The following is a 25985-nucleotide window of genomic DNA, read 5'->3' on the forward strand; positions in this document are numbered from 1 at the left end:
CCCGGGTCCTCGGGTCTCGGGTCCTCCGTGTAGACCTCTAACCTATACGTATGAATCGCTGCAGTTTCCAGTTGAAATGAACACTAGAGGCAGTAAAACTTTTATTCCTTTCACAAAAATTATGATTTACAGGCCAGAGTTTCAAATAAAATAAGCACAATTCCTTGCACAATATTATGTTATGACCACAAAACAATTTTAAGATGCTGCAAGATTTGAAAATTGATACTTTTGAACATTAGCATCACAAACACAGCTTCATATGTATGGGTCTTCTAACTCAGTAGGTTTGCTCGGTAGCTCATACGATACAGCGTTGCACTTGTGAGGTGAAGCGCTCTGGTACGAATCCTGTGAAACTACGGTTTGACAAAACAGTTCAAATCTGCATAGAAAGAAGTTTCAATAGCATGGTTGCACCAGCAAATGTGTTTTTATAAGACTTTTGCATTTGCTAACACTATCGGGTATTTTTACGGTTGAGTTTGGTGTAGGGGGTTTGCTATTTTCCAACACGATGGAGCGTTAACATTTTAGTGACACTCCCTGGACATTTGAATTCTGAACCGACCACAATATGTACCTGAAGCAGCGTAATAGAAACACCACAACACGTGCCTGTACCAATGTAATAAAAATGTGGCCACGGTCACGTATTGAACATGCGTTTTAGCGCCACTCACTGGACATTTCACTTTTAAACTGCCGTGGAACATGCAATAGGGTACGTAATAACGGTGTTGCAGAAATGTCACCACAAGCACACATTTTCAGTGAGTCTGGTTGGTTCCTACACTGCGAAGCCACTTCTCAAGCCCTCTGCAATTGGGATTATTATAGCCAGGATTTAGGAAATAATTCCATGGATACAGATGATAGGAATGGTGCTAGAGCTGGTGATGACAGCTGTCTTGGCCATTGTGACTGCTTTTCCTGAAACTTTCTTTCCATCAATCCTTATATTGTGGATTGGGATATACATGTTAAGGATGTGTGGGTCATGGAAGATGGTCTATGTACAACATGCCAGCATGTTTTATTCGTAAAACTAACCAGGGTAACATAGGCGTATCACTGTGGCTCAGCACAACAGGACAGTGCTTCAGTTTTGAGAGCCCCTCAGGACCAATGTCTCTAGGATTGTGGCTGTGCTTTCTCTCTCTCCCGCATTCTGGCCAACATTTGAGTACCTCATGCCAGCTCTCCTGCATGAGCCAATCCCAGGAACATCTTGGGGTCTTTCATGTATAGCACAGCTTTCTTCATTGTGAGGGAATGCAGAAGGCAAGACAATATAATGACCTGTAGAGATTGTCATGGACCATCGGAGTAAAATAATGTCAAGGTGGGATGGTCGAGACATGGTAATGCATAATGTATTTTCACCGATGTTTCCTAAAGTAACCCAACAAATCTTGACATCTAATGCAGAGAAATTATTTGAAATATAATGCCATTTTATGTGATCGTTACACTAATTTATACTGTACTTAAACTGCAAAATAGAATAGCTTTACACTGGTTTGAGGAAATCTATCCCGATACTCAAATCATTTGGTGAGCCAACATTGCTATCTCAGGTCATTCAAACAAACAATCTGCAATTGTATTTGGTGCTGCTAGTGGCACTGAAATTGCTTGGTGCAGTTTTAACATAAGCTATGTAAAAAAACATTTTGTGACATGGGTTATGTAAAAAAAAAAAAGAATTTGTTTCCCATTGAAACTGAGCCAGTTGTCAGTTGGGATTACTTCTACTCAGTAAGGTGTGTGTGCAGAAAACTCAATGAGAAACCCTTAGCTCATTTGGAGATGCTTCTCAATGGATATTTTGTATTTGTACAGGAGGAGCCATATGTCATGCTTAAGAAGTCTGACAAGGCACTCGTCGGCAATGACCGCTTTGAAGGCTTCTGTATTGACCTGCTTAAGGAGTTGGCCAGCATTCTGGGTTTTTCCTTCGAGATCCACCTGGTGCCGGATGGAAAGTATGGGTTTCAAGATGATAAAGGCCAGTGGAATGGGATGATAAAGGAAATCATGGAACACGTAAGTATTCACATTGTACAGCATCATAGCGTTTAAGTAACGAAGACCACTAATGCTGTTTCTGCTGAGTCAGATTTACCAGTACCTGCATCTCTACTTATACCTTTCACTTTAATAAAGCCTTTCTGCTGGTTTTCTGATGTCTAAACAAAATGCCAAGATGACACAATAACGCAATTAACTGAACGTGTTGCTCATTCCAATACTGCTTCCTCTCACAAAAAAGCATGCTGCAAAGGTGACAGAACACACCTGGATTGCATTGACACACCACGAAGACACGGCGGCATGTGCTGCCACAGCGAATAGACGTTTAAACGCCTCTACCGAGTCAGCAGAACTAGACAATGCTGAAAGCCGATTCCCCTCAATATACCCCAAGCCCATTCTCTCAAGTCTCAGTGCTATCAGGCTGGAGGTGTAAGCCCTGTCACAGGAAAATGTGCTGCTGTGCTGGCTTCCCATCCCATCGCCCTTTTGCTGTCCTCACCCTCTGAGGTCACCAGAAGCCCGGGGCTGGAGAGCTGTAATAGCTTAAGTGGCATTTAGTGGAGGAAGTCATATGGTGGGAGTCAATGGCGAGGTGCTGGAAGGGTTGGGAGAGGTTACTTACTGCAGCGGCACTTAATGTCTCTTGTGCTTTGGCCAGATCTGGCCCGATTGCAGTCACCTTGAGGGGAACAAAGGGATTATGGCTGGAAGAGTCAAAAATGGAGATGGGGTATGTGTGTGTAAATGGCTGGGGATTATAAAGTATAAGAACTACATAACTCTCTCATCAAATTTAATGAAATGTAATAACGCATTAAATAATTGTCATTGCTCCTTGGAATTTGAGATACTGCAAGGTGCAAATTATGGAGGCTTGAGGCTATTTCAGACTTGAACCCCAACAAATGAAGTGGGGTGCAGGTTTAGGCATTAAAGGATATCTACACACATGAACCACAGTGTTGCACAATTAGGGAGACTGAGAAAATACTCCTTTTCTGTCCAGGTGTAGGACAAAAAAAAAAAAATATATATATATATATATACACATGCACAATATATATAGACCTATTGTTGTTACAATAAAAAATTGGAATATGTTGTATTGGTTACAGCAATTGTTCACATGTCATCAGTGGTTCAGGATCAAACCTGTTTGATGAAGCTGAACCTGAATGATGTTGACAACAGTTGCCATGACAACCTCAAGCATTCAGGTATAATATCTGCACACTGAAATTACAGTTCCAAAAATGTATTTACCAAACAGTGCAACATTTTGTGCCTGATGAAAACCTGACTGGTTGAAACATTGCACTGTTTGGTAAATCAATTTTGGAGTTGTAATTTAATCATGCAGACATTTTTATTTTCTTTGTTTAAAATACTGTTTTTCACCATATAATCTACTGATAATGATACATTAAATTTTTATTATTTTAACTTTTTTTTTATGCTGGAATACTAATGTCATACACTGTTCAAGTTTGTAGTCCGTAAGATTGTATTTAATTATATTTCAATAAAATTATATTAAAATATTAAGCAGCACAACCGATTTCAACTTACACCAAATCAGCATATTAGAATGATTTCTGAAAGATCATGTGACACTGAAGACACTAAAGTGTAATGATGCCTGGAAATTCAGCTTTGCTATCATAGGAGTAAATTAAATTTAAAATATATTCAAATATAATATATTATTTTATTTTAAATGGTAATGATATTTCACAATATTACTGTAGCCATGGTGAGCATGGTGAAACGTCTTTCAAAAACATTAAAAAAAAATCTATCTAAACTTTTGAATGGTAATTGATACATTAGTCTATTAACTTTAACAGCTTACTGTAAAACTTTATGAAACTTTTTGTATGTCAAATTATTCTATGCATTTGAGGTAAACCACATCATGAGCCAGTTTCGTATGCATGAGGTAATTATTCAGTCCAAACAGGGTTGTAGACGGGCCTGTGTTTTCCGGACTGTAGCCTCAAACCCTTTACTTCCTCACATAATTTGAGAGGAGATCTGTTGACGCACTGACACGGTCAGACCGAGTAGCCTAATGAGTGTAGAGCGGAGGTGAGACACACTATGGACATCCAGAATTTTTCATTAAAAAACAAAACAAAAACAACAACAAAAAAAACCAGCACAGAATTGACCTGAGGGAAGAAAAAAAAAACATGTCAAAACTGTGAATCCTCATATTCCGGGCAACCCCAGCTGAGTTCAGCAGAGTCAGGCAAACTGAGCAAACACTAGGTGATATATCTGCTAAATATGTGGTGCGCATTCGTTTAGTTAGTAAACTTAGTAAAAAGGAAAGGAGATGAGGATGAGGTTTGAAGAAAGCACAGTTTTTCCTAAGACACATTCCCCTAAACAATTAACACATTTCTCAAACCTATAATCATAAATTCAGAACAACAAAATCAGCTGAGCAATTTACAAAGTTTTTTTCTCACATGGAATGGTGAAATGCTGGTGAAGAGACTCTCAGAGCAGCTCTGGAGATGAAGTTTATATGCTCATGTCCTCATATAGTGAGACGGCAGATGCCGAAAAGACCATGAGTGTCACATGTTCTTCAGTATGTGTAGTAGACGAAACTGCACTGCTCATTCACACACAGACCTACAGAGCATGCAGACTTCATATTTATATAGCAGTCTTGCTGTTTAATGTTCACAGACACTCATCCATATCACAATTTGATTCATTGTGGATACCTACTTTTGATTTATTCAGGCGAAATTGACCAAATTCCGTGACATGGTGCAATATAAATTGTATTTCTATGAGTGCATTTTGTGATTATGTCCATGTTTGTGAAATCATAGTGCCCTGAAAAGACATGGTGAACTACATTAGCTTACTGTAGGTCTCATCAGAGACAAATATTCACCTTTATTTAACCTTCTTTTGGCACTTTTTGAAAGCCAATGTACTTGTATGTGGCTATTTTTATACATTGTGAGTTTCTGATTAGTGTGTGAACAATTCTGCATACTAGTGTTCACATAGCGATGACAGTGTTAACTGTGATGTGATGTTAACTGGATGCGATAATGTTGTGACTGTTTTAAATTGCTAGTGTTACATTCCATGTAAGCACATGCTGTGGTTTTGAAAGGATGTTTAATAGATTTATTTGTCTTTGTTTTGAAACTATCACTAAGAGTAAATTGATTGGTAAAACATTGCAATAAGTTTCCATTTGTTTAACATTAGTTAATTATCTTAGTTAACATTGAGATTAATGAATACATTAGAAGTATTTTTCATTTTTAGTTCATGTATCCCTTAATAATCATATAGTCACATTAGTCACACTTTATTTTAATGTCAAATTCTCACTATTAACTAATTATTTACTATGACTTTTGCATCAATAAACTCCTAATTTCTGCTTAATAGTAGCTAGTAAAGTAGTTGTTTAATTTAGGTATGGCATAAAATTAAATTATTTAAAATATAGTCATGCAGAATGAGGCATTAATATGTGCTTTATAAGTACTAATAGCCAATATGCTAGTAATGTACATGCTAGTTAAAAGTGAGAATTGGTCCATAAAATAAAGTATTACTGTTGTATTTTTATTAATTAACATTAACAAAGATGAATAAACACTGTAGCAAATGTATTGCTCATTGTTAGTCAATGTTGTTTAATGCATTACCTAATGTGACCTTATTGTGAGTTTTACCAATGAATCTGTAGTTGAAGAAGTCATCTTGTTTAGCTGGATTAATAATGACAATAATTAATAGGTTTTTCCCCAAATTTAGCTGTATAAAGCAATGTGTAACCAGTCTTCCAGAATAAACAAACAGAATGAAGACTGACTTACTATTTAGTGAAATTACTTCAGGGATAGACTAATTGAAGAAGAGAGAAACAAGACAATGCAATTCTTATAGTTCGCACCTTGAGAGCAGCAGCTTGTTTGAGAGATACAGACCCAATTTATTCCTGGCGTTAATCTGGTATCTGTTTGCGATGATTTGATTACAAGTGGACAGCACTAAATACAGGTGTAAAACATTTGTTAGCTCATTCCACAGTTGCAGGTAATACTTGTTTTTGCACTAGATCATCATTTATACACTAAAAAAGTGAATACAAATGGGCTCGGCAGTCGTTTATGAACATGCCAAATATAATAAACAAGCTCACTTATAATAGTTATCACAACCAAACTCTAGCTCTCAGCTTGTGATCTCATGGTGTGTTTAATCATTACTTTTCTGTAAATATCTCTCAGAAGAATTTGACCAGTTTTAGTTTCTCATCGAATGTTTTAAGCTTTGGGTTCAATGCGATGGATTTGAGTGTGTAGTATACTTGAGCCTTATCAGATGGCCTGCACAGTATCGAAGGTGCGGTGTGTATTTTTAGGAGCACTCATTTTGCGGCTGAGTGCCCCTCTTGCTGCTGTCTATATAGATAAGCTGATCTGGAATCAGCAGACCTGAAAAGCAAACTAAGAAACAAGCTCTGGGACCTGACCTCGGCCTGCCACATGAGGCTGAGCTAGATAGAGTGTTTTCATGAGAGTAAACTCAAAGCCTTATCTCTGAAGACGGATTTATGGACTCTGTGATTTCTCAACCGATTCTCCCCAAATGTTGCAGCTTGAGCCTTTCATGAAAACAATTTAAGACTTGAGCGCAGAAGGAACTTTTTTTTAATGGAATGAGATTTCTGAAGTTATTTCCATGAACTTAGAATGGCTTTTCCAATTGCCTCGCCATTCGTACGTCAACATAAGCTACAGGAAACATGGGCTATTTTCAGTTATAGACTAGAACCCAGTTGCTCGAGAGCCGTTGTTGTGAGTGCACGGGAAACTGAGAGGCTGTTATTAATGGCTCTTGTCAAAGTTATTTATCAGCTCAATTTATTTTCATCAGTATTTTTTATTAGCTCTTACAGAATTTTCATTATTTTGGTATTGTTCTTTACACGATGAGTGTGTGTTATTGCTTACCATGACATGCACGTGTAGGGTCATCCATCGAGGGCTCGTAGATTTAAAGAAGACAACAAGCAACAACGGATTAGTACAGGGTTGTTTTCGGCTGATAAAGTGCCATTAAATCATAGGGTGATACATTTTTACTGTCACCCTGCGTGTTCACATAAATCATGGTTTCATAACTGAATTATCAAACGCCTTTGCCCTAGTACATCTATTTAACGGCATGTGCTTGTGTAGGTTTATCAAAACAAGTCAGACTTATTTGTCTTTGTAGTTCACCAAGCCCCTTGAAATGAAGTATAATCAGATATATGAGAGAAATAACAATAAAAACCCAACTTTCACAAAACAAAATCTAAATTTTAGTGATAGGCATCCCACTGCCAAAAATAACTAGGTCTCATTCACTAATAATTGCATGAATTATTTGTATTTATATGCACAGGAGAACTTCACACACACACACACACACACACAAAAAACATCCGCCTACCATCACATATACAGCTTCATATGTATGGATTTTCTAGTGCAGTTGTCTAGTGTGATACATCGTTGCACTTGTGAGGTGAAGCACTCTGGTTTGAATCCTGTGAAATGTCTCTGGTTACGCATGCAACCATGGTTCCCCAAGAGGGAACGAGACGCTGCGTCCTCTAGCGGACACTTGAAGGACTGCCGCCAGCAGGACCAGTGTCTGAAGCACGTGTGAAACAACTACAATCCTATTGGCCCACGTAGCCTGTGATGTCACAGGTTGAACACATCACCAACTTAGTTGTCTAAAGGAGATGTGAAATAGGCAGCCCGGAGCCCTGGCGAGGTGACGCAGTGTCTCATTCCCTCTCGGGGAACCATGGTTACATGCGTAACCCAAGACATTCCCCTTTTAGGGAACTTGCGCTGCATCCTCTAGCGGACACTTGGGGAATGAAATGCCAACTATGCCATGCTGCACCGCATGCCTGTCCATCTGGTGAGAGAGCACCAAGGAAGTGACAGACATACGCCTAACCTTTCTTCAGGAAAGAGCCAAGCCACTGATGCCATTGGTTGCTCACAGAAATGGAGAACCCAGTTTCAGATGAAAGAAGGACATCCACACCAAGCTAAGAACACCGCTATCCTCAGATAGCTATGTTATGTGAGCAACACCTTAGCCTGATAATAAAAGGACCCTAGCACAGTCTAGATAGGGGCTCCAGGGGACCACTTCTTAAAAACCCTTGTAAGGGGAGTAGTCATCGGGGTAGAAAACAGCTATCCTCAGAGAGCTATGCTCCAAAGGCCTGATATAGCGCCATAACTGAAGTTTGTTAAGACCACAGAGAGTTTGCTATCTAATTAAAACCTAAACAGGGGAGACAGCACAGTCTAGGCAAGGGGCTCAAGGAGACCACTTCTTAAATACCCTAATAAGGGGAGTAGTAGCCGAGCTGGAACACAGCTATCCTCGAATAGCAGTTTCCTCAGGCAAGGCTGAATATTGCCCAGAGCCCGAGGCGTGGCAAGGGGACACAGTGTCTCATTCCCTTGGCCACGTGCACAACCTGAGATGTTCCCTTTCAATGGAACTTGCACTGCATCCCCTAGAGGACACTTTGGGGAATGAAAAAAACCACTACGCCATGCCATGGTCCATGGTCCATGCCTGTCAACCCGGTGTGAGAGCACCAAGGAGTAGATGAACATGCACCTACTCAGCACCACCAATGACACACTGGGCATAACATAACTTGGGGGGGAATGAGCAAACCCAACTAAACTAATAGAAAGGAGGGACATCCCAACCAGCCAAGCTGGAAACACAGCTGTCCTCAAACAGCTATGTTTCGAAAAACAAAGGGCCATCTACATGAAGCCCTAATACAGGGGAGACAGCCCAAAGCATGAGAAATAGAGAAACTGCCTGCTTGAAAAATACACTGAAAATAGGGGGAGATAGCGTAGCATAATAGAAACAAACCTAAGTGGGACTGTCTACTTAAAAACCCTATACAAAGGTGAGGAAGCCCAGCCCTGCTACCTGAAATATTTGTCAGGATGCTAAAATAACTTGGGAAGAAGGGGGAGCCCAATCACACTGTACAAAAAGGAGGGACATCCCATCTGGCCAAGCTTTAAATATAACTGTCCTCAAACAGCTATATTTCTAAAAGCAATGAGCCACTTGAAACCCTAAGACAGGGGAGACAGCTTAAAGCATGGAAGGACTCAGTGCCTACTTGAGAGGGCTTGTGTCAAGAGGAAGCCAACCTGGCCATAGAAGCCAGGCTAGAACACAGCTGCCCTCAGACCACTATATTCCAGAGCAAAGTAAGTTTGAGCTGAAGCACAACTATCCACAGACAGCTACACTCTGAGCAGGGGCTGTCCAACCTTACTACCCAGTCTGAGAAAATGCTCAGGTGGGGGAGTGAGGTATCATCTTCTGCACTCAACTCCCGAAATGGGGAGGAGCAGGAGAGTGCTAGCTCACTAGCCCTGTCTATGATCCTCAGATCATGACGGGCCAGACCCCTCAGAGGTAAAGAAGACCTAAACTGGCTAATATGAACCTCCTGAAAGCCGCTGAACATGCCCACGCCTTCCTGAACTCAAAGACTACCACCTTGACGGATATGTTAAAGGAGCCCAGAAGGCCAATCTAGCTACAGATGCAACATCATGGCCACCAACGCTCTCAAGCATTGGCAGCAGAAAACTGAGTGAGGCGTGGCACAACAGCTGTCTCAGGGGACACCCCCAAACCAAACTAGGTCACTAAAACACCCTGGAAGAGAAAGCTCGCAAACATCTCTCCACAGAGCATCTGAATATATCCACACCCAGCAAGACTCTACACACACAATAATATGGATATTAGAGAGGCACAGCTGGATATAGCTCCGCCCATGATCTCGCAAGATCGGGGCTAAAATGACTCAGTGCTCACACTTCATTGTCATAACAACACAAACACTATCCACGGCATCAGGCAACCCATTTAGAGCGGGTATGCGGATCCCGCAGATCAAAGCAATCAACGCTCTCTTTGTCCTGCATCCCTCGGGAATAAGAACAAGCGCGAGCGGAGCCTTGACATTGTGACTCATCACAATGAGCGCGCATCACTGAACACATGTGCTCCTCACCGAGACAATAACGCAAAAGTCAAAATATGCCCTCAAGTGTTAGAATCCAAACACGGAGGCATACATTCCCTAAAGCGCTGCTTCATTCACCAGGATAATGCTTCACACACGCTGAACAAACAGTCGGCTCCTGAAGACAACAAAAGTTGGTGACGTGTTCTACAGTTACCTTCTTATACTACCGAGCGCCCGCCTGTGACGTCATAGGCTATGTGGGCCAATAGGATTGGAGTTGTTTCACACATGCTTCAGACATCGGTCCTGCTGGCGACAGTCCCCCAAGTGTCCGCTAGAGGACGCAGCGCAAGTTCCCTAGAAGGGGAACTACGGTTCGACAAAGCAGCTCAATCCCGCATATAAGGATGTTAAAATAGCACATCAGCAAATGTGTTTTTATATCACTTTTGCATTTGTTAACATTATCAGGTGGGTTTAGGGTCGGGTTTGGTGTAGGGGGTATGTTATTTTCCAACACGATAGAACATAAACCTTTCATTGACTCTCCCCGGACACTTGAATTCTGAACCGCCGTAATACGTGCCTGTACCAATCTAATAAAAACGTGGTCACAGTCACATATTGAACGTGTGTTTTAGCGCTACTCACTGGACATTTCTCTTTGAAACTACAGCAAAACATGCATTAAGGTACGTAAAAACAGTGTTGCAGAAACATCGCCACAAGCACGTATTTCCAATGAGCCTGGGTTGTTAATTTCAAATAACAAAAAAAAAAAGCTTTTGGTTTTAGTTTTAGTTAACAATAATAACCCTAATTCTAAATAAGTGACCATGTTTCCAAGGTTAGTCATTTGCATTTTCATACAAGGACATTTCCTTTGTAACCTTTCATTAAATAAATGTTCTATAAGCAACATTGTACAAGACAATTAAATAAATGTATCATGTTGTTTTAAAGACGTTAAGATATTGTTTATATTTACTGTATTACTGATTACAGCAAATATTTTTCACAATGCAAACATGCATTGCTATATAGTAATCAGCAAAACATTTATCAACAATAAGTTGCTGATAAATAATATAAGATATATTAAATATATGTTTTCTTTTCGACCTTTCTGTGTTGCACGAAAATTGAAAAAGTGTTATGAGTGCTGCAATGACAGTGACAGATTTCTGGGAGATTATGGATCACTCATGGGAGTTAGATAGGAACTGCTTTCCAGGAGACTCATGGAATATATGATGTCAAAGTAAAGACAAGAGCAAATAGTTTTTATTTATTTATTTATTTATTTGTTTTTTTTTTTTTTCTATGGAGAGAAGCTGCAATGCTAAAGTAAAAAAAAGTGCTTCTTAAATACTCAACTGGATATTAATTAAAGTCATAAGGACTGTTGTGTCAAGTAGGACAGTTTATTTTTCACCTCTTTTCCATAAGTGGCCACAAATCCCACTCCAAAGCTAAAGGTCACGGTGGTAAAGGCGTTAAATGATGCAACAGGCTTATTATACTTGATTTAGCTATAATTGATGATCTCATTAATCATCCAGCCATGCCAGTGTTAATGGCTGCCTTAGCACGTCATTTCTTCCTGTTATAGTAATTAATCTTTGCTCCGGTGGATAAGCCGGAAGGTTATGTACCAGCACTGGCTCATTGTCTCACTGTACTAACTTTGACTTGGACTATGTAGGGCCTTTTAATACATTTCACAGTCCTGAGCACTTTGCCGAGCTTAATCATTCTCATTACGACCTGACAAGCAAAGGCAAAGTCCTTAAAGGATTATCACAGATGATATTGACATGTCCATTGTCCATGAGCGAAAATTTACATTGTATCTCAAATCTGGCTCTGGCTTTGGTGTAATTACCTTTCACTAATGCAAATTGATTTGTTTTTATAAAATCGTAGTACCGGCTCAAAAAAACTGATCGGATGGGCCATGTTCTAAACTTTTGTAAAACAGCTAGTATATGTTCTCAATCATCATTATACTGCATCGCATTATATGTTTTGCCACCACAATAAAAAAACTACAGTTTTAATCATAAAACTAAGCATTTAAATATCATGTTACTAAGATATGGAAGATATGTATGTGCATTTTATTTAGCCCTTGTGCGTCAATTTAATCATTAGAGAATAAACATTTTCAGGACAAAAAAGTTATTTATTTATTTATTTGTATATAATAATAACAACAACAACAATACTACTACTACTACTACTACTAATAATAATAATAATACTATTATTGTTGTTATTTTCTTTTTCTTTTGGATATATAAATTTCAACAGCAGCACCAAATTGTGTATTTTTGCTCAGTTTGGATTTCTGAATAAAAATTTTTTTTATTTTTTTTTACTCCATATTTTCCTATATCATACTACCTGATGAATCAAATATGATACTCAACAAAAGACATATGCAAACTTTTTTAACCACTAAATTAGCTGGCGAAGTTGGCAACCAAGAAAGTCTTGCTGGTTAATCCAGTTAAGAAGCTTGGCTGAAGAGCCATCATCTAAAACACATCATGGTGACCAGTATGCTAGTGTTTTCAGCAGGGATTTCCTTGCCCTGCAGGCCAGATCCATAGTCTTGAATGGTTACTGTGGATGTCCGAGAAAACAAAAGAAAAAACGGTGTGTTGTTAATCTAAATATTTAATGAGAGGTACCCAACCTGTAGACACACTGGAGTTTTCTTTCTCTTGGTTTGTCCTCTTTTCCCCTGGTTAGCCACATGCTGTACTATACAGGCACTCAGGTCTGTCAATCAGAACTGTGGCTCTTTTCATAACCACTGTCCAAAAGAAAGAGGCCAAAGCCCAGGCTGCAGGAAAGACAGAACAATACAAAGAAAGGCAATACAGTTCACCGTCCAACCACCAGGACATGTCACAGCAATGAAATGTCACAGAAAGCCAAGAAAATGTAACAGCAGTCTTCTTGTGAGAGGAAGAAAGGACATCACGTGAAAATGCTTCAGTCCATGATGGTTGGCTTGCAGTATTTTGTAAGACCATAGTCTGAACCCCTTCGCAAGTTTCATCATGTTAGGGGGAAGGATGCAGTGAAGCGTGCACCAAGCAGCTGGTTTCATTAACCTCCTGTCAAACCCTGGAGAGAAGGAAGCAGGGTAAGGCGATGTAAATGGTGACCTTCTAAATATGCAGCCAGATATCAGCAAGTGAACGCCTCCCTGCTCTTGCGATTCAAAGAGAGGGAGGGAATGTAATAGCAGACAGCGAGGAAACTAGGCCACTTGTTTCAACAGTTGAGTCACCTTGGCAGTACTGACTTTGAGCCTCTGGGGTGTGAATTTGCCCATGTTATGGAGTGTGATAGGATGGTTCGTATGCTGCCATATCTATACTTCTCTCAAGAGAGACCTTTTTATATTATTTCAGGTAACAATTATATTATAATGATGTATGTGTAACAATTGCTCTGTTTCGTCATATAGTTATTCAGCCTGTGATTGCTCCAACATCAGTACAGAACCTAGATACCTCCTTTAAAAAACAAACAATGGATTTTCAAACTATTTTTTTTTTTTGAAGCACGCCAACTGTGCCAACCTGAAACTGAAATGGTCTCTATTTACTTTCTTAATACACATTCTGAGTCTGATTTTGTTTCATATGTTATTGGAAATTCAAATTATTGGGGACAAAAAGTTGTATTTGTTGCGTTTCAGAACAAAAGTAGTCTTCCACAAACTGACTACAAACTTGTATGTGTGCTTGTATATTATTATTATTTGGCAAAACTCCAAAAATACAATTCACTGAAGTTTCCAGTAAAAAATAAACACTAGAGTCAACAAAACAACATATTTTATTTATTTTCAAATAAATTATGGTTACATTCGTAGATTATAAATTAATAAATGCTTTTTGCAAAGTTCCTTGCACAACACTATATTATGACCTCAAAACACTTTTCCCATTGTGCATGATTAGAAAACGAATACATTTGCATGTCTGCATTACGTAACCAGCTCCAAATGTAAGGCTTTTCTGACATAGAAAACTTGCTCGGTAGCCCACCTGGTACTGCATTGTACACAAGACATGATAAAACAGCTCAAAGACTTGTAGAAGAAAGCTTAAATGTCATGGTTGCTTTGGCAAATTATTCTTTTTTTTTTTTGTCAGGTTTGCTTTTGTTAACACTATCGATTTGGTTTAGGATAGGGTTTAGTGTAGATGGTACGCAGTGTTGGGTAGTAACTGATTACATGTAATCTGGATTGCGTAATCAGATCCCACAAATTAAGTACTTGTAATTCGATTGCATTACATTTTAAAATCCTCATAATCCGATTAGTTACTTTTTATGGATTCCATGATTACTTATTATTCACACAATGGCAGCAAATTATTCATACAGTAATTTAAGTGCTATTAATGCATTTCGTGATGTTTATAACAAAGAATGGAATATACAAGTGGAATATATAGTATTTTCTTTCTCTCGCTTTCTTTTTTTTTGGTACACAATAATCCCATTGAAGTCTTTGTGAGAGTAATCAAAAAGTAATCAAAAAGTAGTCAGACTTCATTACCTAAAATGTGTAATCCAGATTATGTAACTAATTTATGCTATGTTATTGTCATGCAATTTGTAATAAGTAATGTACTACAGTTTATAATCTACATAGCACTGATGGTATGTTATTTTCAAATGTGATAGAGCATTAATCTCCATTGTGGCGACTCACTGATCATGTTATTTCCAAACTGACGTGATATGTAAAACAACCAAAATAATACAACATTGCCAATATTCATGTTAATGTGTTTTTGATAAAACTGAACTTACTTTTAGCGGGACTGACTTTCACTTTGAAGGTGTCATGAAACATGCAGGGAGCAAAGCCTGTGGTGAAATCTCACCACAGGCACATTTTTAATACATGGGTTGACGATTTCATTTCTGATGAATAGCCAGGTTCTACCTAACATATCTTTATTGTTAAATATCTTGTTTAATTAAAAAATGTGTTGCATTAGGGAAGTAAAATGGTTTGCCAGTGTGGTTTCATGTTGATTTTTTTGTTGAATATTATGGACTAGACTGTCTTTGTTCAATGTTTCTGAACACTTCTTCGATCCTAATTTTGGTTTCCTGTCCTCTAGAGGGCTGACCTTGCTGTGGCTCCTCTCACAATCACCTTTATGCGGGAGAAAGCGATTGACTTTTCCAAACCTTTCTTGAACACTGGCATCAGCATCCTGTACCGTAGACCGAACAGCACCAACTCTGGTTTCTTCTCCTTCCTGAACCCCATGACCCCTGATATCTGGGTCTACATCCTGTTGGCCTACCTGGGAGTCAGCTGTGTACTCTTCGTCATCGCTAGGTGAGCAACAACCAATTGTTCCTGTGGCTTTTGCTCCTGGGACTATTAACCTTCATGGTACCTTCCGATATTTGCCTTGAATTCACTCAGTAAAGCATCAAAGGGCAAACAGTAATGTGTTATTAGTAGTGTTTGCTAAGGCTAAGAGACCAAACCATACCTAGGGACTAGAATATCTAAGAGACTTGCTGGTAGAATTGTTGTGGCCATTACAAAAAAAAAGAAGGAAGAAAAAAACTCTTAACAACCACCCAGAAAGATGTAGCAACTGAATACCACACATACACTTTAGGTGCACAATACACATGAAAACAATATTCAGAACATCTTAAAAACGGCATAGCATCATCATAACAACCAAAAACCGCATCCTTACATAATGACAGCAAATTTTACACAGGTAAGCATCACTCACAATTTTATCAGAAAATGTAAAAATCTAAGTCCATTTTCAAATGATCTGATGTCCAAGTGGTCATTTTCATACCTTTAAAAGTCATTGCCAAAAATGGCTCAGAAAAAAAAAAAAATAATAATAATTTGAACATGAGAAAAGCTGTAGCATCAATTGTTTGCAGATGGCTCTTGGTTTACTATTTTATTATTGAGATTCATACATCTGTATGTAGCTCGTAGAAATGTTTTCACTATACAGTATATTAAAATATTGACTATTTACATATATGTGTATATATATATATATATATATATATATATATATATATATTTTAAGCAGCTAAGCTCAACCCTACCCTTAACTACGTCTTAACAACATTAAACATGTAACAGACAGATAAAAGCATAAGCGTCACAATAATTTATTCTACAAAATGACAAAAAAAGCACTATTGAAGTATTTGAGTGTTGTGGCAGACGGTGACTGTGATCAAATTTTAGGTCCGCCACAAATAAATCTCTCGCCTTTGAAGACTTGGAATGTAGCTGTAGAATGTTGTTTGAATATACTTCTATAATTCTACGTTTTTTAATCATTATTATTATTTTGAATGAATTATTGTGACTCTACTCTTCTTGTGCCTGTTACATCATATTATGTTAAAATACATTCAAACTGAAAATCAAACCCCAACATATCATAAGGGCTACCCAAAATTATAACATATAATTTCATTGTAGTGAAAGTCCCATGCCCTTAACATTTACTCATTGAACGCAGTTGGCTTACTGTTCGCATTGGTAAGATTGGATGCGTGTATAGTTGCATGCATACAAGCTGCAGTACTGGACGTTGTGGGAGTGAAAACAGGTTGCCACTGATCAAACTGACATTAAAATATCACACAATTTGTAATCCATTCAGTCATATAAAGACTGCTTTCAAAACAAGTTTTTATTTTCCGTTATATTATTGCATTCATTTAAACTGTTTTGAAGTGGCACAGGTAGCACATTAAACTTTTTATTTTATTTTTTTAAACCGAGGGATAAGTGGACTTTAGAGTTGGAAGATTGCTTTTTGAGAGAGGCCATTTTGTCCATTATTTTTTCTGAGACCTGAAGCCTTTTAGACTGAGGTGCGATGCCATTTCATCAAATAACTGAGTTCTGAGAATGTCCAAAATGTACACCATACATACACCATTTTTCTTTAAAATGGTTACTTAAATTACATAATTTAAGGGAGAAATTGAGAATCAGTTGAATGAGGAATCGCTCATCACAGTACTACTCTTGACCTGGAAATATATTTTTAAAGTTTCAAAAGAATGGGCAGGAAGTACAAACGGAGACTTCAGCTCTCATGCACCAGTAAGTGTGTAATAACAGATGTCCTTTCCACCATCTTACTGGTCTTATCTTTTCAAAGACCAGAACATATCCAGCTTTCAATTTTCCAGGAGTTAGGGCTTCATGGTTTTCAATGCTTGGAGTGCAAAAAAGAAGATGCATAGGCTTATTTTTTAATATCAATCACAAACTATATGTCGGTGTGTACTTGAATCGGAGAGAATAAAAAAAACAGGTTACATGAAACTGGGGAACAGAATAGGCATTTTGGCATTTTTTTTTAATATTTATTAGTATTTTTTATTTTTTTTTATAAACAGTGTTGGGTGTAATGCTTTAGTAAGTAAGTAATTACTATAATTTAATTACTATTCGCTTAAAAAGTAAAGTAAGGGATTACACTTATTTTTTTCTGTAATTTAATTACAGATGCTTCTGAAGTAATTGCATTTAATATTGTATAGAACAATTCTATATAAAACAATAGTGGATTTAACATCAAAATTTAACAATGTTAAAATGAATGTTTTTAGCTTAACCTTCTCCCTTTAAAGGCAGAGTAAGTGATTTCTGGTAGCCAATGTTGATATTTGAAATCACCAAAACAAACACGCCCCTACCCCAAAAGGGTATTGCCCCTATTTTGATAGCTCTGCCCCACTCATACGTACACAACCCAGGCAACGTTTAGTTCTGTGAAACAAAGCAAAACCAATGTTACACCGTGTCTACCCATCTCTATCTTTCTGTCGCTCGGCTCGGCTAATGTCCGTCCCATGCACTGAAAGCTCTCTCCTCCACATCACGAGTAGACACGCCCCTTATTGCTGATTGGCTACAAGTTTGTTTTGCTATTCGACCCGAATCAGTTTTCTAAAGTGTTTTTGAAAAATCACATACCCTGCCTTTAAAGGTGCTGCATGTAGGATTGACACCGAGTGGTTGAACTAGGTATTGCAGTCCAAATTCTAAATATTGGAGAGGGTAGCAGGTTGCCAGATTGACGACACCAACAAGAACGAGCGCACTTGACGATGAATGAAATAAAATACGCTGTGTTTCCCGCCAACTGGCAACCCGGGGTGCCGAAATACAATTGGGTAAACTGGCAGTGGGCGGGTTTCACAAACCAAAACAGAGACCGACATATCGGCCCGGAACGCACATTTTCAAAAGAGAATAACTGACTGTAGCATTGTTTTTCAGATAAACCATTATGTTAACTTAGCATGTTTCTTAAATATCTGCAAACATATTATCGTATTTTTATGCTTTAGTAGAGTCAAAAACTTACATACAGCACCTTTAAATATCTTAGTCAGTTCAATAATAATTTGTGCAATTTTATATTATTTATTTGAAATAATTAAAAGAACAGTTTCATGTCTATCCTTCTGTTGTTCAACTGGTCGAGGTTGATTTGATATTTAGAAAGTAATTAGTAATAAGCAATGCAATACGTTTTAGAGAGAGTAATTAGTACAGTATTCTAATTGCACTGTTGAAGATGTAATTTCTGGCTAGTAATTAATTACTTAACCCAACTAAACGACACAAATCATGTCAAACAGTTTCATGTGTGCCATTGGTTGAATAAACAGATGGCCCTGCCTCATCGGTCACGCCATTGGTTGAGTCAGTGTTGCTATAGAGATCTGGTTGGGCTGTTTTAACAAACAGAGCGATGTTTTCAAAAATGCACTCTTCAGGGAAATCAGCCTGACAAAAACGGTACATTTATTGATGTCTCTGTACAATAAGAATATGAGATATTATTTAACTTCGAAAATAAAAAAATAAAAAATATATATGCATGTCACCTTTTACATAAAGACATATTTATTAATGTATTTATTTTTAACCAGGCAGTGAGTAAAAACATGCACATCGACAAATGTAATCCTACAATGTGTCTTCTGCGAGTTTCCGGCTACGGTGTTTGTGCTCTGTTAACAAGTCCCTTGGCAATACCTGTGTCTCTCATCTTTTGAAGCAGCTGCTTTGAGACGTTCCTTGTACTGTAGATATTAAAGGACAGGTGTTATAAGGGACATTACAGGCATCTGCAGTTGCTGGGAGTGTCCAGAGTTAATTACGTTATAGTTTAACAAGCTGTTGAAAAGAGCCAAGATGTGCACTCTCGTCACAGTTACTTGCCTTGATTTCAGCAAAATACCCTGAAGTGGCCAATCTGTGATCCATTTCCCCAGGGTTATAAACTCATTTGGCACGATTGTAAAGTCTAGTCTAAAGTAAAGTGCTTTTCTAATACGGAGAGTTCATGATTAGAAATAAGAAGTCACGTTGTGCTTGTTACATAAGAGTGTGTATTAGCAAATCTCACAATATGAAACTTTTATAACATGCATTAATGACTACCATTGTGAAAAAGCAGTGCGCTTAATTGTATACCTTATAGTGTACTTCAAATCTAAGAAGTTTATTTAAAAAAAGAAAAAAAAAAGAAATGTACTTACCTAAATAAAACACTTTATGTACTTAAAGAAAGTACACTTTCATGATTGTTTATTTACATACTTTTAAAAAGTGCACTTTGCAATATCAAATTAAAAGATATTCCTTAAGTTTTAAATCATGTTTTAATAATCTTTTGTCAAGCTGTAATGAAGTACATTTACTTTGACTAACCGACTAAAGCACATGTGAAGTACTTGATTATAATTTTAACTGTAGTGTGTTATTTATATTTTAATTGTACTAAATTGCAACTCATTACAAATGTTTAATTACAAATATATTTAAATAAATGGCACGCAAGCTTCAATAAAAACTGCATTATTAAGTACATTTTACTATTAAGTATATTTTAGTTTATCACTTCAACCATATTTCAAAGATAATAGAAGAGATTATGATAGCACATAGAAATATGTACTTAAGTCCTACTCAAAAAAAAAAAAAAAAATTAAACTACACTCTAAAAAATGCTGGGTTGTTTCAACCCAACTTTACAAGCAACCAATTTGCTTTTCAACCAAAATTCAAGGTAATACTAAAAAGGAGTCAGATGAGATAATAAAATGGAGTCAGATTTCAGTTAAACCTAAATTGAATAACTCTGCGCGCTGAAAAGACCGAACACGCAAGTGACCTTCATCCACCACTGGATACCTTCCTTGGGCCATGTGTGTTGACCTTACAAAACAACCCAGCATTTTTTAGAGTGTATAATACATTTTCATTTAATTGTAAATAGCATGCACTTAAGTGCCGAAAACAACAAACTTTTTTTTTTTTCTGTAATATGTACTCTTCTTCACAGGGGAATATTTCTACATTTTCAGAAAATGTACCAGTAAATGGTTTTTGCACAATGTTTGGTTGATGTGTATGGTTGCTAAAGTGTTCTGAGCTACTATTAGCACAGTGCTGTGCAGTTACTAGGGTGCCGCTCAGTGATCTTTTTGGATGTTCTGAGTAGTTCTAGTATGAGTCAGAAGAGCCCTCTATGATATTATGGTCCCTAGATGTGGAACTTTCCACATTTGTAAAACCATTATTTTTGCAGTTCTGTTTGGTGTCGTTGGTAGTGCAAAACACTTCATCTTTAAATGTAGAGGTCGAGTTTGAGAACTCTCTCTTATTTTTTGCTACAGGTTCAGCCCGTACGAGTGGTATGATGCCCATCCGTGTAACCCAGGCTCCGATGTGGTAGAAAACAACTTCACCCTCCTCAACAGCTTCTGGTTTGGCGTGGGCTCCCTCATGCAGCAAGGTACAGTGCTTCTACTGCAAACTCAACGCGCTTTCCAAAGACGGCAAACAAGCCAAAGAAACTGACAACAGCGCGTTATGACTGTCTTCCACCCTTTACCTGTCAAAACCATGTTGAGTTCAGACTTTTCTGACAGGAGGAGGAAGTAGTCATCTTGCTTGTCAGTGAGGCGAAGATGAGGGGTGTCAAACATCTGTCATACACACTGTCAGGTTAGAGGGATAACAGCAGCGTTTGTTTCCTGATACTCAGCTGCCATCAGAGACCTTCACAATTGTGAGTTTGAGGTTGGGATGAAAGTCGACAGAAGACTGTCTCTATCGTAGCAAATGCACAGTGGGGCATCTCTGGGGTTCATCTCATCTCTGTTTGGCCAGATGTCCCGCCCTCTATATGTTGTTCTTCTTTATTGCTTGTCTCAATGCAGTGTTTCATTCATGCACCATAGCTGGCATACAGCTTCAGAGTAACACAAGGAGATCACCAAAAAAAAAAATTAATAGGCTTGTTTGAGTTGCCAGTGACTTTGCTTCGAATGTAGATGAGAGTAGGCAGTTACTGTCAGGGGAGGAGACAGAAAAGAGTAGTCAAACTGGGCAAGACCCACTTCTCGTAGACAGTTGACCAGCAGTCTACTCCAGCAAAAGCAGATGTCTGGACTCGGAATATTACAGCTGCCTTACGTCATGTCCCACAGCATTTTTAACCAAATTGAAACCTGCCGGTTATGAGTTCTGTGCAAAATTTGCTAATTTCAAACAGTCCTGATGTCAATATATAATATAGTAACACCTCAGACCATTTTGTGTTGGGCATGAAGAAATACATGAAGTACCGCTTTGACCGAATCAGTGAGTGAGTGAATCGTTGCACCATGTGCTAACCAGACGCGATGCTGTGCCATGACGTGAGAAAAGGTATCTTTTCCACGTTAATCAGAGTTTTTGTCCTAACCAGCTGAGAAGGAGATACGTGACATGCGACAAGCAGATTCTATTTTAGAAACGGTTTCTATTTCTGCGACAATGCGTCTGTAACAATAACATAAAATCCATGACAATGATGAACTCAGGTACTTATGGGCTTTATTTAATGTTGAAAGGGTCTAATGTGAGTTTGAATATCATTTTGCGTGATTGGAATAATAATGAATATTAATGGATAATTCACCTCAGGTCTTGAAAATAAATTAAAGGAAACATAAAAGTTAAAACTGTAATAATCCAACAAATGTGTTCCATGACAAATATTTTATCAGTTACTCAGGATGCATTTTTTACCATTTTAAAATGGTATGAATTAGATTTTAGATATTTTTTAAAGATGCAAATAGATTATGTAGTTTTCAAGTTGCATAACATTATTGGAGTACATTTTACAAGAAAATACTGTTTCTCTTTCTACTTCAAAATTTCAAGTTTAATTCAGTGTGTAACTTGTTTATATTTAATTGTGAATTAACTATCAATTTCTGAGTGAAAATAGTTTCTACACTTCTTCTTCAGTGTATGTGTTCACGAATTGGACTACACTGCTTGCACTTTTGTTGTTGCTTGCAAACACGAAGACAAGGCAATGCAAAGATTTATTTATTTTTATTTTATTATATTTTTTTGTGGAGTTCAGTTTTTCTTTCTCATTATGTTCAGTTAAAGGTGGAGTATAAGTGATTTCTGAGAAACGCCAATTTAAAATCACCAAAACAAACACGCCCCTACCCAAAAGGATTACACCCTTTTCTTGATAGCTATGCAACACAGGCAACTACCCCATCATGAGTGGACACGCCCCTTACTGGTGATTGGCTAGAAGTGTGTTTGGTGCTCAGTCCGATCTACTCTCAACAGCATTTCTCAGAAAACGCTTGCTGCACCTTTAAGGCTGCAGGCTCACAACTCATTTAAAACCCTTGCATCGTCTTGCAGCGGCTCTATAGGTTCAGTAGCAACCCCACCGCTAAATAGTGAAGAGAAAAAACTTAGTTGAAGTATTTCAAGACGCTGTTCGATATGCACTGAAAATGCAAACTTTCAACAATCATTAACAGAACCAAAATTATTTGATTCCAGTATTTTAGTCGTTTAATGGAACTGGTTTGAATAAGAAGCGATTTATTTTATCTTAACTCAACACCAAAGTAAATGACACTCTCTCTATCTCAAATATTATTTCCTCTAATACCATTTTAAATATTTTCTCTGTGCTGAGGCGCCACCTCACAGAATTAGAGGGAGGAAGCTATTAAAGACACGCAGGGGTTGAAGCTGTTTCCACACCCCTCACAGGCACACATTAGCAAATGATACCCTACTCAAAACCAAACGGCATAATAAAGCAGACCAGGGAGTAATGAAATGTTTTACCTCATGTAAGGAGACAAATAGAAAAGACTCTTCCTGTGCCCATGGTGAATCTTTGCTCGTGGGGAGCGCAAATCTGCCGCACATTTCATTACGCACAAAATCTCCACTGAAATGCATGCGATACCTGTCAATTTGAAACAGTCCACTGAAACATCTTAAAGTCATCTTAAACCAGCCTGAGGTGGTTTTCTGGTCTATCTGGTGTGCCAGTTGTCTATTTTGTCTTTTTTGTTTCTCCTAAGAAATTTTAGGAGAAACATTTGAGACAAAGTTGATAGCTTAATGCGACACACATTTAGAGTAAAATAATTATTGTCCAGAAAGGATAATCCAGGAAGTAAATCCAGTATTATTGCAACTAGAGCAAGACAACAGGAACTACTGATAAAAAAAAATAAAAAATGAGAACGGATAAAACCAGACTCTAAACAAATGGCATGAATACAAAATAAATGTTTTCACTTGTCAGAAAATACCAGGAAGTTGTTGTCTTAATTCTTTTATGCATTGTGTTTGGTGCTCAGTCCGATCTACTCTCAACAGCATTTCTCAGAAAACGCTTGCTGCACCTTTAAGGCTGCAGGCTCACAACTCATTTAAAACCCTTGCATCGTCTTGCAGCGGCTCTATAGGTTCAGTAGCAACCCCACCGCTAAATAGTGAAGAGAAAAAACTTAGTTGAAGTATTTCAAGACGCTGTTCGATATGCACTGAAAATGCAAACTTTCAACAATCATTAACAGAACCAAAATTATTTGATTCCAGTATTTTAGTCGTTTAATGGAACTGGTTTGAATAAGAAGCGATTTATTTTATCTTAACTCAACACCAAAGTAAATGACACTCTCTCTATCTCAAATATTATTTCCTCTAATACCATTTTAAATATTTTCTCTGTGCTGAGGCGCCACCTCACAGAATTAGAGGGAGGAAGCTATTAAAGACACGCAGGGGTTGAAGCTGTTTCCACACCCCTCACAGGCACACATTAGCAAATGATACCCTACTCAAAACCAAACGGCATAATAAAGCAGACCAGGGAGTAATGAAATGTTTTACCTCATGTAAGGAGACAAATAGAAAAGACTCTTCCTGTGCCCATGGTGAATCTTTGCTCGTGGGGAGCGCAAATCTGCCGCACATTTCATTACGCACAAAATCTCCACTGAAATGCATGCGATACCTGTCAATTTGAAACAGTCCACTGAAACATCTTAAAGTCATCTTAAACCAGCCTGAGGTGGTTTTCTGGTCTATCTGGTGTGCCAGTTGTCTATTTTGTCTTTTTTGTTTCTCCTAAGAAATTTTAGGAGAAACATTTGAGACAAAGTTGATAGCTTAATGCGACACACATTTAGAGTAAAATAATTATTGTCCAGAAAGGATAATCCAGGAAGTAAATCCAGTATTATTGCAACTAGAGCAAGACAACAGGAACTACTGATAAAAAAAAATAAAAAATGAGAACGGATAAAACCAGACTCTAAACAAATGGCATGAATACAAAATAAATGTTTTCACTTGTCAGAAAATACCAGGAAGTTGTTGTCTTAATTCTTTTATGCATTGTCATTTTTCAAACATGTCCTGCCAGACAGGAAGCTCCTTCATGCTAGCACACAGCAGTGCAGCTGAACTGATAAAATCATAAAAGCTCATTTTTCATCTCTGTCCAAAAATTATTCAAGTTAGACATGGCCCGCTCAACAAAAACGGATGTTTCATTCTGCAAACTGCAGATTATTACATGAAAAATGGTCCGGTTTTGCAAATCGCTTCTGAAAAAAAAAAAATATATATATATATATATATAATAATAATAATAAAAAACCTAAGGTGGCCGGCTGGTTTTAGAGATGGTGACAGCTGATCAACTAAACAAGCTTAAACCAGCAAACCATCTTAGGCTGGTTTCTTTCAGCAGGCTCATTTCTGTTTACCATCAACTAACTGCAAAAAATGTTAATTTGGTGAATGCTGTGCTTTATCAGTTTGCTCAGTTTCCCTAATTTTAAACATATTTTTAATTATTTAATGCTATCGTTTAAAACATTATTGCTTTGGTGCACACTGATAGTGAAAAGGGTAGCAGGCTGAATATTGAATACTAGCCTCCGGCGCTGAGCCGCACTGTGACTTTCTTCTTTATGAGAAGAAGGTGGGAATGTTAAGTGCAGGTAATCATTCTCATTGGGAAATGCTTTAACTTCGGCCCAGGCTGATGTGTTTCAGAGCTTGTGAAAGAAATAGCAGGACAGGGAAAAGCAGGTCATCATAATTAATATCACTGTGAAGCAAACCCATAGAGAATAACCCACAGACGGCCACAGTTTAGCAGTTTTGCCTTCCCTTCTTTTACACAGCGATAAGCAGATGTTTAGCTTCAGCGTTATGCTGGAAAATCTGTCAGCTGGTTGTTTGTCATGACATCAGCATTTCCTTAATAGCTTGCACAATGGAACGTGATAAAGGAACATCCAAAACAGCAAGACCACAAACCAAAGACCCTCTCTCACAAAAGCCGATTCTGAATGTTGTGGTAAAAATATTTATATATATATAAAAAAAAAAAAAAAAAAAAAAAAAAAACTGTTTTTTACCCATAATATGAATATCAGTTATAAGCCTATA

At 37.8% G+C, this 25985-nt stretch overlaps 1 protein-coding gene across 1 annotated transcript in view; it reads left to right on the forward strand.

The window, feature by feature from the left end:
* Window positions 1–25985, forward strand: part of LOC107732732 (glutamate receptor ionotropic, kainate 3-like) — a 77821-nt gene that overhangs the window by 37004 nt on the left and 14832 nt on the right. The window contains exons 7-9 of the mRNA XM_016544148.1: window positions 1846–2049; window positions 15283–15506; window positions 20873–20991. Coding sequence (XP_016399634.1) covers window positions 1846–2049; window positions 15283–15506; window positions 20873–20991 — 547 coding nt within the window. The remainder of the gene's footprint in view (window positions 1–1845; window positions 2050–15282; window positions 15507–20872; window positions 20992–25985) is intronic.

The sequence above is a fragment of the Sinocyclocheilus rhinocerous genome, unplaced genomic scaffold, assembly GCF_001515625.1.
Source record: "Sinocyclocheilus rhinocerous isolate Xijiao unplaced genomic scaffold, SAMN03320098_v1.1 scaffold369, whole genome shotgun sequence".
Taxonomy (NCBI): Eukaryota; Metazoa; Chordata; class Actinopteri; order Cypriniformes; family Cyprinidae; genus Sinocyclocheilus; species Sinocyclocheilus rhinocerous.